This window comes from Malurus melanocephalus, unplaced genomic scaffold (assembly GCF_030028575.1).
Source record: "Malurus melanocephalus ecotype Western Australia unplaced genomic scaffold, MMel_1.1 scaffold_120, whole genome shotgun sequence".
NCBI lineage: Eukaryota > Metazoa > Chordata > Aves > Passeriformes > Maluridae > Malurus > Malurus melanocephalus.
This window is the reverse complement of record NW_026623352.1, coordinates 1,614,568-1,633,043: the sequence shown is the minus strand read 5'-3', so window position 1 is coordinate 1,633,043 and position 18,476 is coordinate 1,614,568. Positions and strand designations below refer to the sequence as shown.

Here is an 18,476-nt window from a genome sequence, read left to right as displayed (position 1 = left end):
TAAGCTAACAGCTCATCCTACAGCGTGCCATAGTGATGGGGAAAGGGCTAACATTAGTGTTATTTACACAGACATGTCCAATATTAACCCAGGAGGAAAATTAAAAGTATGTTCAAGTGTGCAATTGTTTTTTTCAGAGAGTTGGATTTCTTGCAAAAATTCCTCTATGACTCATGGACACTGAGCTGGGATAACTTCTCAAAGAACTCCTCAGAAGCATAATCTTGAGGACAAACTGTTTATTGGACTGGAAGGGCAAGGGCTGGGCAGGAGAAAGAACTTAATATTCTTCACAAAGAAAAAAAAAAGTTAACTGGGGAGATGTCTTTGGACAAGTGAAATTGAACACCCAAACTGCCTAGAACTTGAAAAACCTAATTAAAGAAATTTTCCAATTCCCAAAGCTTGAATCCAGAGATAATGCTTTAATGAGGGAAGATTCACTCCGAGTCATTACTATACACTGAGGTACCACTCAAAAAGTGGCCATAAAGGAAGTGACTTCTTTGCCCATCACTATCACACCGGCTGCCTGGCCATCTCCTCTGCTCTCCTTTAGACAACGCTCTCTCTGTTCCCAGAAGCTAACACTGCTCTGCGGCAGATGGGGCAGGTGGAGTTCTCCGACAGCCAGCGGTCGATGCAGTGCACGTGGTACTCGTGCGAGCACGGCAGCTTGCGCAGCTTGTTGCCCTCCGTGTACTCCGTGATGCACACGCTGCAGGTTTTCAGAGCGTCGCTCTCACCGAAATTCCTCATGGCTAGGTTGTCAATTTGTTCTTTGGTGAGTCCTCTTGGTTGGTCATCRTCATCTTCGTTGAGTAGGAAAAACTGTGCAAGGCTAAGGAATGGTAGAGAACCGCTTTCTTCAAAAGTGACCGATCCCCTCGTATTCCGGCCTTCCCGCCTGGCACCGGATGTTGAGCTAGCCTCATGCCCACCCTCATACACCTCCCCTGAGCTAACATCTGCATTCTCATTGCCTGAGGTGCCCCCACCTCCGCTCTGYGGCTCCGAAGTCTCCACGTTCTGACTGGGAGCCGGCCCGCTGGGATCTGCATCGCTATCGCTGTACATGAAGTAACTGAGCTCCCCGAAGCCTGTCATGATCTGCCTCAGCATGGTCTGGATGGCGACTGAYGTGGTCTCGCTCAGGCCCGTGTTTAAGATCCTACGGATGGGAATCCTAATGGTGCTGACGTAAGTTCTCACCCCGGCCCGCTCGGAGCGGGAGAAGGTGCGCCGGAAGCCTCCRCGTTCGCTCTCGTAGGTGACGGTGTTGTTGGGGGTCTGCGAGCGGGAGCGGGTCCTGTTGGCTATGCTGTCCCTTTGCCGGTACTCTCCCGGCCGAACTCTTCTCACCTGCAGGTCAAGCACTATGGTGGGAGGCCTCTGCCCAGGAGCCGTGGACTCGCTGGTGCTGGTAGTTTCTGAAGAACCTGCTGCTTGAGGAGCAGGCCTCGTTTCAGGGGGGGAAAACAGAACTGCATTTTCATTTGGCACCTCAGTCCCCACTGTGTGCTGCCTTAACGTGACGTGCTGCCTAGTTCTAGAGCTGCCCTCAGCCTCGCTCGCTGAGGAGTGCTCAAGTGTTTGAGATGATGTGTTGTGGTGAGACCTGCGAGGGGCCTCACTCACTGCATTAATAGGTGACCTACTTCTATCAGTCCTAGCCCGCGTCCGCCGCTGTTCTGGACTCCTACTCCTGGCTCTCCTCTGCCCTCTAGGAGGGGAAACCTCCCCAGCTGTCAGCTCCTCCACRGGACTCCTCTCTGATCCAGGCTGCCTTACAGACGGTGATTCAGACCTTGGAATTTCAGAGTCACTTTGGCTGTTTTCCAAATCCTCCCCACTGGAAGGCTCTACAGATGGCTCATTCTCAGTTTCTGGATTCGTGTTCCCATTATTACGGTTGACATTTATTTCCAAACTGAATCTAAAGTCGCCACTATTTGGATTAGTCCGGCTCACTGCTCTCCAGGACTGGTTTCCTCGCTGCCCACTTCGTGTTGTATTTCCAGTCTGTCGGACTGAATTAAGCCAGTCTATTATAGAATCTCCATTTGAAACATCTTCTGCGGACTCTGCACCTGCGAAAAAGACAGGGAACTACCAAAATTAGAGTACTGAGCTAATTTTGGAGCTATCTTTTCCAAGAACATAATTGCTTAGCTTAACAAGTGACAATTTAGAAGTGCTGAATCCTACCAAGTGCTACTGTGGTTTCACAGGCAGTRTGACAATTCTGTAACTATGAGAGCTCTTCTAAGGGAGCAGGAGTGGACATTGCTCTAATATGGACAGATAGGCTGCAGTCATCACAGAGCAAACAAGTCATCAAAAGAACACATATTTTCTATCATAAATAAATGGAAAGTCACATGTCAGGTGTCATAACACATCAATAGTCTGTGTTTTCCTTTCCACACAATTAAGTGATCTATTGACCGTGAAACAGAAAATTAAGTTGGTCCTGAGCCTTCACCTGCAGAGCTTTATAGCAGATCTGTCTCACTGAAGAATGAACCCCAGTGGTCAGCTCCGAGCATCCCCCACCAGTCTCTACAGAAGAGTGACAATAAAAGCAATGCAGCATCTTTGAAAGGGAAGAATGGTGAATTATAGGAAGAGGGATTGCCAAAAAGCATCCCAAAAGGGAGCAGASAGAAAGGCAATCTTAAAACAAAATGAAATTAAAAAAAGAAATAAACCTAAATGAAACTTTATCTTGATAGAAGTAACAGATGTGTTATGAATGAAATCTGTCCCAAACTGACCTCTGCAGCAGATACCAGAATAAGGTAACTGAGTTTTGAAACAAAGCTCACCTTGCACCTGCCTAGGCTTAACTTATTCCACTCCTGCACTCAAGTTAAGGTCCGTACGGGGTGCTAAAGTTAAGAGTTTTCACAAATACTTTATATACCTCTATTCTCATCACTGTTTTGCTGTGGCGGACCTTCTTTAACTTGGTGTAGCCTTCTCAGCAACTCTTCTTCAGTAATTTCACCTTAGAAAATAAGCAAAATTTTCCAAAAATATTTCCAAATCATATATGTATGGCAAGCATWATCAAAAGCTTCTAAAGAAGGTATAAGCCACTGCTTGTGTTTTGTTTAATTAAATCCTGCCATCATGGCACTGCCAAGCAGGTTGCTAAGGGGAAGTTCAGACACTTTAGCACTGCTGTTCCAAGCAAGTTTTGCTGAAGCTGAAATATCCAACAGTTCCATCCTATTCAAGACAGATCTGCTCTCTGGTTCTGTAACCTCTGCAACTGAGCAGCAATTTTTGTCATCCTACACCCATTAAATGGCTGTCCAGAGGGAAATATTTGAGATAACAGTTCCACAAGCATGAAAAGAAGGTTTAAATTTGCTGAGTCATGGTTTGAATTGGGTATCATCCTATAAAGAGGAAATTTAACAAGCTGATTGAGAACTGACATCAAAATGCCCATGCAGAATCTCATACCAGACTACTTACCCTGGTTAAGAGCTCTTAACCTCACAAGCAAAAAAACTGCAGACAGACACTTAAGGGGATTTTTTTCCATCTATGCTTTGTAACTGGAATTGGGTCAAACCTGGGTGTTCCTGCCAAGTTGTGCAAGCACCAGACTTTAGTATCTGATGAATCTACACCATCCTAACTGTGTCTCCACAAGCCAAAGGACCACTCAAATTTGAGTGTGCACAAATTAGCAAGAAACTACTTCCTACCATGGAACACGACTGCAGCACACAACAGGTGAAACAGTGCCAGGAGAACAGAAAATGACACAAATTGCCTGCAAGCAATTCTAGCAGGATGGACACATGCAAGCATTACCTACCTGGTGTTCCTAGCAAATTGTTATCTCTCATAAGCCTGTAGTCCTCTTCACTCAGGTTGTTCACAAACTGATAGAAAGCTTCCTCCCGATCTAACCGATCCAGCTGGCTCTGACGTTGGGCTTCTGATTGATCAATACTTCCTTTATCACTAGAATCTGAGCTTTCCATCTTGATGAGTGGAAGAGTACCTAAAAAAGGAGAGAACAAACCCTTCACTGAGTGCACTGTAACATGACATGGAATTTAAGCATGTTTACAATGCAGAGTGAAGTACAGGTTAAAGCAGTCTGCTAATGAAGCTTCAGTTAAGATCAGGTTCATCACCACAGGGATCAAAAACAAAACCCTTCTCAAAGCGTGAACCTCTTCAAGAAGTACAAACAGAACTGATGCCCATCATTAYCAAATATTCAACAAAGCAGCAAGTATGAACACAGGGAGTATCATCAGCCATAAGCCTTAGCCCATCTTTACACTCACACAGTTGACTGGGTGTCCRTGATGATCTGCTTTTGGCATAAAATACTCCTAATATCACAACTGCCTCTCCAAGCAACTTTACACTAGTGTAGTACAAGGCATAAGCCACCCTTGATGATGCTCTCTGAGCACAAGATTACATATTTCTTGCTTTTCCCTGTGTGCTACAGCAACACCCTCTTCACCATCCAAGTGAATTTTAACAGAATGAAGTGGTTATGAAGGATTCAAGTAAAGAAGATGCTGTAGAACACTATGTGCACAAAAAAGGAAAGTTTTTCATTCCCTCAAAAGAGAAAAAGGGTTTATAAAATCAGCTTTATAGTTTCACATCAAGAGAGGAATTTGCTTTCAAGTTTCAGCATTTACTGAATTACTGATGTTGATGAGCAAAATTTCCAAAACAAAACTCCAGCATATACCAGGTACACCACTGCTTTAGAAGAGCTGTYTTTTATGCTKCRTATTTTTAAATATAACCTTCTCATTTTTTTTTCATTTGGATTAAATACTTGACAACTTCTCTCTTTCAAGGAAAATAATCGATGAATGCCATGTCTGTATCTGATAAGTATTATAAGGAACACATGCAAATGCAGGAGACATTCTGGCACTGGCCGTGYCATGCAAATACATCAAATGAAGATAAAATAACCACTTTCCTTGATCACTCTGCATCCCTATTYACAGCATCAAGAATTTTCCTGTACAACTGGTAGAATCTAGTTACTCAGAGAGGTGATTAACAAGCTAATCCTCTGCATGCTAAAAAGCTCTGCAATAACATTCCCCATCAGAAAACATTCCTTTCATTTAAACCATACTTCATGTGACATGGAAATACTGGAAGAATAAAGCTTTTCTCCTTCTCACTGGAAAATTTCCAACACTTAGACATCTGTCTAGTGCAAAAAGCATCTTTTTTTGGTTTGTCAGCACAGCTGTCAAGTCAAGACTGCCCACAGTTTACATTAGTGCTTCTCCAGAAAAGCATCACTGCATGATCTCCACGGGTACTTTATTTCAGCTGCTATGGTGAAAATTAAAGTGCACTGACAACGTCGGTGTGTAGTACCAGAAAAATTCCACAGGATAGGACRTCCCTTTACTGTAAACTTGCAAATTATGAAATTGCTGCTCTGACCCTCTTTTGTCTTCAGTTTTCATGCAATCGAATTTGAGCTTAAGTTAGTGATATTAACTTGCTGCTACTTGGGGCTACTGGTGCTGTTTGGTTTTGTGAAGTTCTGCCCTTTTACCACAGCAATGACACCTCTTTTTCAGGAATCAGGAAGCAGCAGCAATCAGCAGGGTCACTAGTGAGTCAGATGGAAGCCTATCAGCTTTCTCCGCATTTCGAAATCCCTGGTGCAATCTGAAGACTGCAGACTTGCACGTGACGTGTTGTGTTCTGTGACGTGCTGTTAAACACCGATAAATGACCCCATTCACAGGCAGTTGAGCAATAGTTTCTGCAGGTGTGTTCAGCTCTGACTGGGCTCACTTAGGAATTAGGAAATCTCTGTGCCCTCCACATGCCAGGCACGTATTTCKAATGAGAACACAGCTTCAATCAACTTTTTTACAAGCTTTCTGTAACAGAATTATTACTCCAAGTAGCTTTACTTAAAGGCATTCTGGAKAAGATACTTTTCAAAGTAGCTGTTAGTTCAGGTAATATCTGAATAAAAGCCTMAAGTAGAATGAAAGACTCRCATCCAAAATAAAACCTTGAGAGATGCATTAGYTCTTCAGGAATACACATCAAATTCTAACCAGCATTTCCTTTTTCAGGATAACAATGAAACAAAAGTCAACAGTAAGATTAATAGAATAAGTCCAAGTAATAAGATGCTAAGGGACAGAAGCAGAAGAATGTTTTGTAAAATATTTTACTCCAAATGACTGTCATGGGATTTACTGACTTTGAAACACATGGAAAGATGGCAATATYAACACCTTTGTAAGCACTRGATTAATTCTACAACAGCTTTTTTAAAAAGAAAGCTGTACCATGCATACAAAACATGACATTGGCTTATTACCTATTTTCCTTTTAATTGAAAATTCCAATGCTTGCAGGCACTTTAGCTATATAATGCCTATGCRATTCAAAGATATTTGCCTATTCCATTTCAGAAAATGAAGGGACACCATCCTTTGTCAGGGAAAAAGGAAGAGTCAAGACAAGTCAAACTGGGGAGAAAATCTCTTCTATACCAACATGTAGTAGTTGAATAGGTTATTCTTAAGGAAATGCTTGGAGTAAGTCAGTCTTATTACCAGGTTTGCTCCTCTTTTCTCCTCCATCACCTCTTATCTTCCCTCCTAAACCATAAAATCAGCTASTGGTCAAGGTTAAACAGAGTCTACTACTAAGAAAAAAGCCTCCCTCTGAGGTGGGATCTGGAATGAAGAATTTAATTTATATGAGGGCTATTTTTGCTAGTGACAAACTAACTCACTATATTTTCCTACTGCAAGCTACTAACAGGTTACATCAGTCCYGATTTCATGATACCAGAAATGCTGTGAATCTCTGGGACGTTTACACTGATGGAAATACAGATGGCACAGAAACAACAAGCAGTAATACATTCTCCCTACCTGACTGCTGACAGCAAATGGGATGATCCTCTTCAAATCAGAGCTCTGMTATTAAAACCAGCAAATGAAAATCAGGATTTCTCTCCCAAGGCTTCTGCTACTTTCTATCTCCTCCCTGTCCACTCAGTGCATCATGCACATTGTCCAACATAAGCCTCACCTCCCAGCCCACTGCAGAGCACTCCATGGCCAGACTGAACTTACTGGAATGTTTAGACTACTCCTGCCTCAGCACAGCTCCATAGGGCCCATCTGGCTGGACAGCAGGATTCCCGTGGTGGGAGTTACCCCGGCCTCACGCTCCTGTCACGGCAGGGCAGAGAGGCAGAAACAACTTGAAAACACGCCCCTCAGGATGCTGCTCTCAGCTCACACCCTGCAGACAATTAAGACTGGCTTAAGGAAGCCAGTAATACAGGAAGACCTGATGAGGGAAAACCAACAGGTGTACTATTAACTTACAACAAAATAACCAACATTTGATTATCTAATAAGCAGGTATGCTTMAACTCTGCTTCTCTTTCTTCCAGTGTAAGACTTTGTTCTCATCCAAGCTAAAAGATTCAGAATTTCCTCTTTTAGTGTCCTTCCTTGTTAGTACTGAGTTGACAAAGAGTGGTGAAGGTCACAGTTATGAGCAGGAAGTTCAGATCTGCTGGTTAYTGCCAACTTCAGCTGAGATACCCAGATATGAAAATCTCTTTATGGGGAAGTGAGGGGGTGATCACCTAAAGACWGCACAAAGCAAGAGAATCAGAGATAGCATAAACAATTTTCTCCTTTCAAAAAATAAAAAGAAGGTAATATTCTTCAGCAGCTGAATATCCAGACACAATAACTACTGTGAATTCTTAATTGGTGTTCCCATCTTGCCACAAATCAGAAAAGTATCTTCCCTGCAGTTACGCTTCAACARCCTCAGAGATTTCCGAGCACAAATGACTGCCTGTCTCTCCACTGCTGCTCCAGACTGCAGTAAGCCCACAAAAGCTATTGTTTGTTACATTCTTTTTTATTCAAGAGGAAGTAATACTATGTTCTTTTGGATAGGAACAATTTAAGAGTACTGGATATTCCCTCAATAATGCAAAGTTATCATTCTTACAGCATAAGAAATATTTTATGTTTTCTTTTATGCCAGGTTGTGCGTAAACTAAATCCAGTTGGGAATGTGCTAGTGACTCAAATCTAGTGGGACAGCAAGCAGGGATAACTTATGTGTGCTACCCATTTACCTTCAACAATAACACAGTCTATCTCCATATTGCTTAGCACTTGTGGACTACAGAATTCTTCCCAGAAAATGTGCTAATGGACCATGAGGCACAGTAATAAATCTCCAGTTCTTCCTCCTTCAATAACGTATAGTATCTCTTATGACAGGATGTGTAGCATTATCTGCACTTATTAAAACAACACTTTTCATATATAAGTGGAAAATAAAATTAGTTATCTGTATTGAACACCAAGACACCACCTTAGTCTGCATCCCTGTTTTTTTTTATATTTAAAAGAAATCCCATAAAATATCAGAATTCTCACTAAACCAACTAGGCATAATTTAGAATACCTGACAAACCTAAGAGGGTGAAATAAAAAAGAGGTACCTTAAAATTAAAATGGTTAGATTTACGGGGCAAGCTTCAAATTTTAACAGGACAAGGCACGGAATTAATTAAACTGAAGAAACAACTCAGCTGTTCATGAGTCAGGTGTGCAACAAGAAGTTCCTCTCCTCCACATCGGTGTTACCGGTATTTCAACCTCACCTGAGGATCCCTCGTGCCATGTACAGCAGGAATGTTTCCTGAGTTACCTCACGTCCCAGCAACATAGTTAATACCTCTGTATAAACAAAAAAGAGCATGGCAGTGTGGGTGTTCCAGAGATGTCCTCAGCAGAAGGCCAACTTCTCATTTATGATTCATACCCTCATCTTAATTAGGTACTTCAACCGGTAGAGCACCTTGCTTACTTCCAGTCTGCAGAACTGATCAAACCCTGGGACAAAAGGAGTGACTCAGGATGCAAGCCAGAAACACTGATTTGTTTGCTTTGGGTCGTTAGASGCTATTTTTCCTGCTCAGCTTGCAATGAACATGCCTCAAAGACACTTCAGCCTGAGAGAAGCACAGCACAGCTGCGTGTCCAAGCGCTTTCCACGAACTGTGACTTCAGCAGCTCTGACGTGCCATGGCAGCTCAGCCCCAGCCAGCCCTCTCTCCAATTCCCTGGCTCAAATGACACAGGAACAGCAGCTAGAACAGGCAGTCCTGTTACCCCGGCTTCTTCAAGCACAAACACAACCCACTTCACACACAGCACTCATCCAAYCCACCCCACCTCATTTTCCTAGAAGAATTCAAAGTTGAAAAACAGTTTCCATGCCMGTCAGTATCCAATTTCTCAATACTCAAAACTAGCTGGAAGTAAGACATAACAGAAACTACATTTTCATCTTAAATATTTCATCACTCAAGCTCAAAAGCAGAAGCAAAAACTGTCGGTGAGTCYCATCATTAAAGGAAAAAGACACCCTAAGACAGTGAAATGAAAGACACCTATTTGCATTATACATGGAACTTCATTATGTCAAGTTTGTTGGGGCTTTTCTTTTTGTGCAGGTGCACAAGTTTCYTTTTGTGATCACACCGAAGGCTTTGATACCACAGGTCCAATACACTCATCTCCATCTTAGAAACAGTAAAAGGAATAAACTTCTCTAGTTTTCAAAGCTGCATCATGAATTCTGGGTTTTTTTTTCCCTGCTATTCTGGCTTTTCATTTCCACTGTGATGAACAGATCTAATTCTTATTAGATTTTTATTAAACCTAGCATAAGCTTTAAAATCAAAAACTCCCTATGTCCTCTTTAACTCAAGAATTATCASAGAACATGCACCACTCTTGGAAAGCCAGAAGAAAATTTTGTGCTCTGTGTGAGTGTTCCGTGTAAAGTCCTGTAAAATTTAAACACCAGTTTAACAAGGAGTGTTAAACATCGATTCAGCTTTTTCACTACCSCAGTGTGTTTCAAAGCAAAGGCCCTCAAACAAGATGTCATTCTGAACATACATTTTAAACAATAGGAAGCAAATGAATACTTTTGCAGAACAGTGACAGAAAGTTCCACAGAATAAAAAAAATCCACAACAAAAAACAAACCAGAGAGGAAAAACACTTCAGCTGAACCAACTGTTGAGATAAAGAMAGAAACACTAACAACTCCTGATAAAGTCAGAAAGAAGTGAGGAAATCAGGGCAGAGCTTAGCAATTCCAGAACACTGAGAGCATGTGGAACCAAGATGGAGCTCTGAAAATAAAATGTGGTAACAATTTGCCAAAATGCTGGCCTTTGCCTTTTATCATCTGCACTTACTAAAACAACACTTTTCACATACAAGTGGAAAACAAAATTAAGATAACACTGCCTTTGCCATCAAACTCAGATAGCACAGATAAAAAAGGTTGGTGTACACGAGGTGCAGCAAGTTTCCAGCCCTGCAGCCTCATGAAATGATGCTCTTTTTGTCCAGAAATGAGCTTCCTGCTGGGTCAGCAGTAGAAGGCCCACTCTGAACTCAAAAGAAGGAGGAAAATTGCACACAAGTAACTAGAGTTGACCCTGAGAGACAGCACTATGAACAGGACTGATATCCAGGGAYAAGTAGAGTTTTGGTTCCTGAAGAAACACAGCTTGTGGTTGCACTAAAGCCAATCAAAATTCACTGAATTTCAACTAAAAAAGAAAACCACATATTTAAATTCACTCTTGAATCTCACTGTCTCCACACAAGTACAGGCACTGCTAATAGCAAAAGGACAACAACCAGAGAATCACTGCAACCACAACCCACAGAGGAATTCTGATACGTGCATTCCTCTTCCTGTTGACATCTGGTACCCAACAAACACAGAAGTGSGAAATAAAATGAAGTCAAATTTATTTGAATTTAAATTGGCATCTGTGCCATGAGAATTCCACTTCTGATGCCAACCCAAGGCAGGGAGGCTCCAGTGCTTTAACAGGACTACGTGCACAGTACACATACACCTTGCACATTGAAACCCAGAGTGCTCTGAGCAAGAGGATTTTAAACTAAGATAAACTAAACTAWGATAAAATGTGTGCTGGCTTTTCCTACATTCCATAATCATTAGGTGGTTTTACGAGACCACACAACTCTGCAGACCTTGAGTCAAAAGATGAGCTTCAASACTGCACACCAGCCAAAAGTTGCTAACAAGTACCTTGTTAATTCAAACCTGATCAGTCTGAAGGAGACACAGGCTTGTGATCTTACCTGCAGCCAAAACCTGTRCAAAGGCAAAACCAGTCCCTGGGATGCTCCTGGCTATCTCTACTCACCACACAAAGCTCCTGACTCASTTATGGCACTGCTACACTCTTGAGAAAGTTTTGTTTTTGTGAGGCACAAGAGTCTCATAAAAAATATCTTGAAGCCAGGAATGTACACATTTGGTTTTATCCCTTCAAGAATAATTTTTGTAAGCTCAGCAGCTGAKAAGTTTTCACCAAAACTGAGACTAAACCACACTTGGATAAACACTCAATAATGTTTGGATTCAAGTGTAATAATACATGGAAACTGAATTTCTCTATAAATAAAATTTAGGAYTGCCCAGTTATGTATTAAGCTACATTAGATTGGACTTGAATGCAATCTTTAGAATCAAGTCTACGAAGTCATACCATTATGTCATAGTATATGATTGTTAAAAAACAAAAAGTACAACACCTCCACTGCAACTGGAATCATTCTGCTAAGATCAAGGGATTTATTTTGATACATTCCCATAGGGAAGAGGAGTAAAGAAACAAGCAAGGCAGGTGTATTGACACAGAGGTGTTTTGAAAACATTTCCATCTAAGGATTACACTCTCCATTCCTCTAAAAAAACCTCAGAACACAGACTGGAGACCAGACACTTTCTTGACCAGCACACCCTGGCATGTCCAGGAATTCAGTAATATGGAAGATAAATAGGATACAGATGGCAACCACTACAGGCTTGAAAAATAYTSGTGTGGTTATTTCAGTGAYAAACMTTTACCCAGCCAGAGTTGCTGATGAAGGGAACACWGCAGTTGTTGTGCCTTAGTGGTCTAACACAGCAAGAAACCCTTAATTTTATAATGTGTGGWGTGTTTTCCCTTCCCAGGATGTAATTCCAAGCTATCATTATTTTAATTCCAAAATGGTAAAGCTGTAGAGGGAACAGAGTCAGTTTAAGTGCTAGTTGACCACTACAACAAAACTAAATATCTGACCCCCAATTAAGATAATTAACTGTCCAAGAAGCAGCCAACTGTTTATTTGTTTTAGAAAGATTTGACAAGTCAGTGCAATTAAAATTCAGGGACAAATTAGTGTCACAACTTCTTCTGAACATTTTGACAACWATTTTCAAGTTGAAATTACCCAATACTGCCAATATGGACAGCAAAATAACTGTGATGTGTGRTGATACTATTGGGTACTATCAAATTTGAATTCTTGTTTAAGAGTTTCTCTGTATCAAGGCTCCAACTTTCTGAGAAACAGAAAAATAACAGTACTATTTTAAAGCAAAACAGTATATTTTTTTACCTGAAACCTTTTGTGAGGCTCCTACCGCACACTAAAATCAAGACACATAACAAATCTTAATCACTACATTATATAAATATGTATATATATACTCACACTATTATACACACATTGRTAATGCCCCTCAATTAAAGCAGATCACTGAACATAAACACATACATCCAGCTGGACGTGACAAAGGTTTCGAAACAGAGAAACAGAAACCTCAAATGCCAACAAACAGCATTAAAAGGGGCAGGGAAAAACTTGTACAGGAAGCTAACGTGACAGAGCAAAGATGACGTGATTAAGTGGGGAGAAACTCAGCACAGGAATAGCAAACACCACAGGTCTGAACAGGTCACAAGTTGATCCCTTACACAGCGAGATAGGAAGAGCTGCTCTCGCCTGTCTCCCACAACAGGGCTTCTTGCCTCAACTCACGGGAAGCACGGCCTGAAAACACGGCCCTGAAAAGCTGCGATTCCTTCAGCAGGCACTGAACTGTGGACGAGGCCCAGGATAGCGGCTGGAACCACCCCACTCACTCCACCCCTCCCAAAAGGAGCTKGTTCCAATCCTCCCCCAGCCCAGCCGAACACCCGGAGGGTGCCAGGCCCGCCTGCCCTCCCTGGGGGAAGCGCAAACGCCGCTCCAGCCCCCATGGAGGATGAGGGTCGCGGCGGCAGGCCCCGCCAGGAGAATCCCCGGGGTGACGGAGCGCGGCCCATCCGGGCACACCCTCGCTCGGACCGCCATCACCGCCCCCCGCGCCCTCACGGCACCGCGGATGGAGCCTCCCGCATCCCGCCGAGCCGCCCCGCCGTCCCCGAGCGGGGATTGAGGGGCTCCGCGCCCGTCCCCCACTTCGGGCGGAGGCCGCCGCCGCCTCCCCCGGGCCTGGGCCTCTCCCTTCCCCGGGCCATTTTGAGCGCCCGCCCCCCCCCCGGTGCTCACCGCCCGCCGCCGCCGCCCTCCGCCGCCCCCCCGGCTGTTGGTGCGCCGCTGCCCGCGCCGCTCGGGGCTGGGTGCCGGCTCTCCGCGCTCCGCCCGTGCTGCTCCGCCGCCGCGCCGCCTCCTCCCCGCTCAGGCGGCCATTTTCTGCTCCATTGTTACCAAGGAACGGGGCACCGGAAGCGGCCGCCGGCAGCCGGAAGTGGAGGCGCGCGCCCCCGCGCAGGCGCGGCCCGGGAGGGCAGCCCCGCCCAATGCGCGCGGCCCCGGCCCTCAGCGAGCGCCGCCATTTTGGTGCGGGGCAGAGGAGGAGGGTGCGGCGGGGTGGAGCTGCTGTGGCACCCTGAGCCCACCGCCCACCGCMCCCGGGGCATGTGGAGGGCATGGGGGGGTCAGCGGTGCCAACACGTGGTGTGGCGGAGCGGGGGGGTCCCCGCCGTCCCCTGATTGTGGGGTCGTTTCATGTCACTTCAGGTGTGTGTGCACCGGGCAGGGGTGACTCCGTGCAAGCCGATGGTGGCCAACAGCGCCAAAAAACAAATAAATATTGGCAGTACTGATGACTGTTGGCAGAGATACTCACCCTCCTCTCCTTTCTAACCATGGGCAATCGTCCGCTCTAACCATGGACATTTCTCCCCTCTAAGCAGGGGCATTCTTCCACTTCTAACCATGGCCAATCCTCTCCTCATACTATGGCAGGGTTTTCCCTGTCATCTTGTGTGCTACATACAGCTGGCATGCCCTATGAAAGGTAAGATATTCCCATTTTCCAATATGAGGCTTAATTGAATAGCGGATTTCCCATGTTGTGTAGGGTTAAGCACTTCTGCAGGTTTTCCCCTCGCCACTGAAATTATCAAGGGCAGCTCAGTTTTGAAAGATCCCATCTTAATGCCCAAAAAGTCATACCTTGCAAAGGCCTTGCAAGGAAGCCAACTTCATTTTCAACCAATATCCAATACTTAAAGAAAAACACCTTCCTGGGGATTTACACTGTTTCAGGAAGCCCATGAGACACCTTTGTTTCTGCTTGTGGCAGTTCATTATARAAATATCACTGTCAGGTTGAGGGGTGTGTTGCATTTAAAGGTTGTGTTCCAACTCCACAATATGACTTAAACACTTTTAATGTAAATGAAGTGGTTTTATTTATTCACAGTTTCTATTTCCCCTGTCAGAMTTGAGAACTCAAAGGCAGCCACAGTGTCCAGATGAGAGAAGAGGGAAGGAACAGGTAAGTCCAAGGCATATTATAAGTTTTACTTGTCACAGCCTGTGACAAGGAAAGGAAGATGCCAAAATCCTTAATAATGGAGAGCAGGAGCAGACCYGGTTTCATCTGGAGCAGGTGTAGGCTCCCAACTCTGTTTTTGTTGAAATAACTAGAACGTAAAGCTTGAGTTTATTAGAGCTGCAGAARGACAGGTGATACTTGATACAACCCATGGCTGGAGTGATGGAGAGGTGATAACTCTCTTTATGCTAATACAGCATAAAGCTTGTTGCAGAAAATTGACTTTTTATGTTTTTAAAAGCAAATTAGTGTTGGGAGAGTGAGCTTATATCAGRCCAATCCTTTGCATCATTTCTGCAATTACAGTTAGATTTACTGTAGGGTCAAACCATGACCTAACAGCTCTGTTCAATGTGAGTAAAGTTAAAAAAAAAAAATTAGGAAGAGTAAATTTAATGTCACAAAGCAATTTTGCTGTTTAAATGCACCAAAATATTTGTCCTTGGGAAAAGTTGCCTTGCTCCTGACCCATGACAAATGGATGTTTTTAAGTAGGCAGTACTCCAACCGGTACAGATTCCAGTGGACAGAGAAACTGTATCTCCCAAAGAGAGAGGAGAGATGAGTGTGTGGCCATGCTTTTATATTTGACAAATACCTTTGAACATGGTGAAAAATCCATTCCCTTGTCGAATGTGGATAATTCAGGGAGCAGATGATGGGCACACAGTCAATCCACTTTATCTTGGAAAGCCTTGTGCCCATGATTGATAAGGCAGGCACGAGTGGGAGTATTGGCAATTAGCACACAACAGGACGTTCCTCAGTGCCACCTCAAAGGAAAGTGGAGGGGAGGGCACTGCCACAACTGATTATGATAATTATGGAAGGGAATCCTGCCYGTTCACCCCATTTTTTTTGGGTGCCAGGCAAGCACAGAGCAGAATAAAAGTGGCTTTGTTAGGCACCAGTAACCTAAGCAGCAAAATTATTAGGGATTCTTGAGCAAATGGGAGGTGGAGCATATTCTGTTTGAAWGGAGGGATAAGATGATGGTCACACTCCTGGAAAAGCCTCTTGGTGTTTTATGACATCTGACACATGATTTTGTTTGTCTCTTTCCTTCCCCCTCAACAAAATACGCTGACKTGATTGACTATAGTAAAAGTCTTCAAAATCATCAAGTGGCAAAGCAACAGAGGAGTAAAACATTCTTCTTCACATCTGTGGGTGAGCTCAGGCTCTTCAAGCAGACATTTGCCAGTTTGCTGGGAGATGAACAGGCRCAGGAGCAGGGATGACAGCTGGATCTTGCTGATTCACACCTTCCTCAGGGACAAAAGCTTGGAGCTGAGGTCCAGGGCAGGCAGCTGAGGAAAAGTCTCTCCCTTGGTGTGATTTGGTGGATTTATTTGCAAATGCCCTCACAGAGTCSATCAGGTACAGAATAAGCTCTGATTTTTCAAAACCACTTAATGGATTTCAGCATCCACTTGACATTAATAACAATTAATGACCTGTGCACACACATCTCCTTAGCGGCTTTGACAAAATTAGGATCAGTGTAGCAGCATATCTCAAAAAGCTAGTGAGGGAAAATATATTTGCATGGAAAACTTCACAGTATGGGGAAAAATCCAAAATCTACAGCAAAAGCATGGTGTAATTCCTACTTAAGTGTTTTCAATTTGCTACTGTATGTATAGCAAAAGAGAATTGCAACACTTTCCATGGTAAGTTTAATGTGGTTTGCCTCAACGAGGGTAAATAAATTTGCTTTAAATCYCCCAGGGTTTTGAAAACTGCTTATTAGGTATGCAGTGATAGATGAAAAAAAAGCTGGTTTATTTTTTTTTCTAAAAAGATATTAAAATAACTTACTCACAATATAGCTAAGTAATAATCCAAATGCAGTGAGGTGAGGAAAATCTGAATCTCTTGGGAGCTTCTAAACCTGAGCAAAAAAAWTTAAAATAAAAGATCYACCAAACTCAGATCCTTGTATACTCAAAGTAGAGGCAGAGCCAGGAACTGAGCAGGTAAATGAAGCCAACTGGGCAGTGTAAATGCAGGAATTCTGATTTTCTCTAGCTACCTGGGCTTAAAGCTGGGCTGCTGTTTACTTTCTAAATTGAGTTTGTCTTTCTGTAGCTTCTGACAGAAAGCTGCATACAAAGTCTGTGATAAATGCAGGATGTGTTAACTTCTGTCGAATATCCTTAATCCCAAAGGATTTCTCTTGTGTTTACTGTCAGTACCTAGTTAAGTGCTAGAAATCCASTTGCAGCCAAAAAATTCAGGCTATGGAAGACTAAATAGTTAAAGCAGAATGTGGCAATTTGTAGAACCCTAAGATGGAGATGCTTGTTCATGTCATCAGAGTGCTTTGTCACTGTACCTGATCCCTGTTCAGGCCAGAACTAACCTAAGTCAAGTGTTTCCCCCTTTGGCCTAAAAGGTTTTTAAATATGTCCTCAATCAGCTCAACAGTAATAAAATGTAGAAAAAGCCTATTGCAATGCCAGTCATACCCAGTTTCAAGGGTGTCAGTCTGTCCCAAAATACTTCTGTCCAAAGTGTGATGGTGCAATAGGATGCACTTCTGTAGTTAAAATGGTGATTTCTGGGAATTCCTGGATGATGGATTTGGCACCTTTGGAGAGGCACCAAAGGTCTCAACTTGCCATCAATGAAGAGAACAGGCTGAGCAGGATAATGACACTTGGCTGCACCCCGTGTTCTACAAGCACCTTGACAGCCTCGGTGACAGTGTTACCCCTGAGGGGGAAAAAACCAAGATTTTATTTTTCCTTCTGGTTGTCAAAATTGTCCCAGGCCAACCAAAAATATCTGTGTGCAACTGAATGATGATTCTGTCCTTTCTCTCTGGAAAACTCTCACCTCTGCAGGTATTAATTGTAGAAGACCTGACTCCTGATGAAGGAACTTCATTTCTGTTCTGAAAAAGCCAACTCTGCCAGGTTTTAAGCAAAGAAGTTGGTGGATTTTATTAAAAGCCTGAGGCAAGAAAGCTCATCTAAAATAGTCAAATGGAAATTAAAAGCTCCATAGGTAGGGCAGAATAAAATCTTAGACTGGAAAACTTATCTCATCTCAATAAACTCCTTACCATACTTACCAGATTAATTTTTTTTTTTGGTAAGCATTAACTTTATTTAATTTGAAAGGCATTTACTTCTAGAGTTATAATATTAGTCCAAAAATATCKTTTTCTAGTGTGAGAAAAAATACTGTTTGAGCCTTTTCTCGCAGCAAAACTTAAAAATTTAAATTTATATCAAGTCTTAATCTTCAGCCTTTCTCCCAAACGCAGCCATGCCTAAATGATTTGCTCTGCATTCCCCCTGGTGCAGCTGAGTAATGTGTGCCCTGGCACAGCCTGATAAATTCCTTCCTCTGTTACCTAAACCAAGCAGAAAACCCAATCAAAGCCCTGAAATTTGGAAATTTCCTTTCAATGCAGGCTCTCAGCATTCAGAGCAGTCTGGCTGTCCGTGACACTCACTCAGGATTGGGTACATGAGCAGCACTTTCCTCCTGTAGATGTCTGGTGGGAACTTGGCGTAGTAGACTTTGGCTCGCTGCGTCTCCTCGTCGCTCTGGATCAGGATTTTCCCGATSCGGATGGATCTGCAGCAGTCCCGCAGGCCTTGTTCCATGGCCTCTCCTCAAAGGAGCAGCACAAACACAGAGCAAATGGTCACAGGCTGAGAAAGGGCTCAGGGACAGGGGGCTGCACTGAAAGGGAT

The 18,476-nt window shown here is 43.3% G+C and overlaps 1 protein-coding gene and 1 long non-coding RNA gene across 7 annotated transcripts; one reads left to right on the top strand and one right to left on the bottom strand.

Moving 5' to 3' along the window:
• Positions 1-224: 224 nt before the first annotated feature.
• RLIM (ring finger protein, LIM domain interacting) lies at positions 225-13,653 on the bottom strand. Of its 6 annotated transcripts, none has more exons than XM_057370140.1 (4): positions 13,473-13,653; positions 3,836-4,024; positions 2,927-3,010; positions 225-2,090 (listed from the first exon to the last, which is right to left on the bottom strand). In XM_057370140.1, the coding sequence occupies exons 2-4, from the start codon at positions 4,002-4,004 to the stop codon at positions 556-558; spliced, it is 1,788 nt and encodes a 595-aa protein (XP_057226123.1). In that variant the 5' UTR covers positions 4,005-4,024; positions 13,473-13,653; the 3' UTR covers positions 225-555. The 6 variants fall into 6 exon arrangements, with proteins under 6 accessions (XP_057226123.1, XP_057226125.1, XP_057226126.1 ...); XM_057370142.1 differs by lacking the exon at positions 13,473-13,653 and adding an exon at positions 12,896-12,965; XM_057370143.1 differs by lacking the exon at positions 13,473-13,653 and adding an exon at positions 8,693-8,715.
• Positions 13,654-13,673: 20 nt separating this feature from the next.
• On the top strand, positions 13,674-18,470 carry LOC130575909 (uncharacterized). Its single transcript, XR_008965612.1, has 3 exons — positions 13,674-14,223; positions 14,651-14,706; positions 18,191-18,470. It is a non-coding gene; the product is annotated as an uncharacterized LOC130575909 (long non-coding RNA).
• The last annotated feature ends 6 nt before the right edge of the window (positions 18,471-18,476 follow it).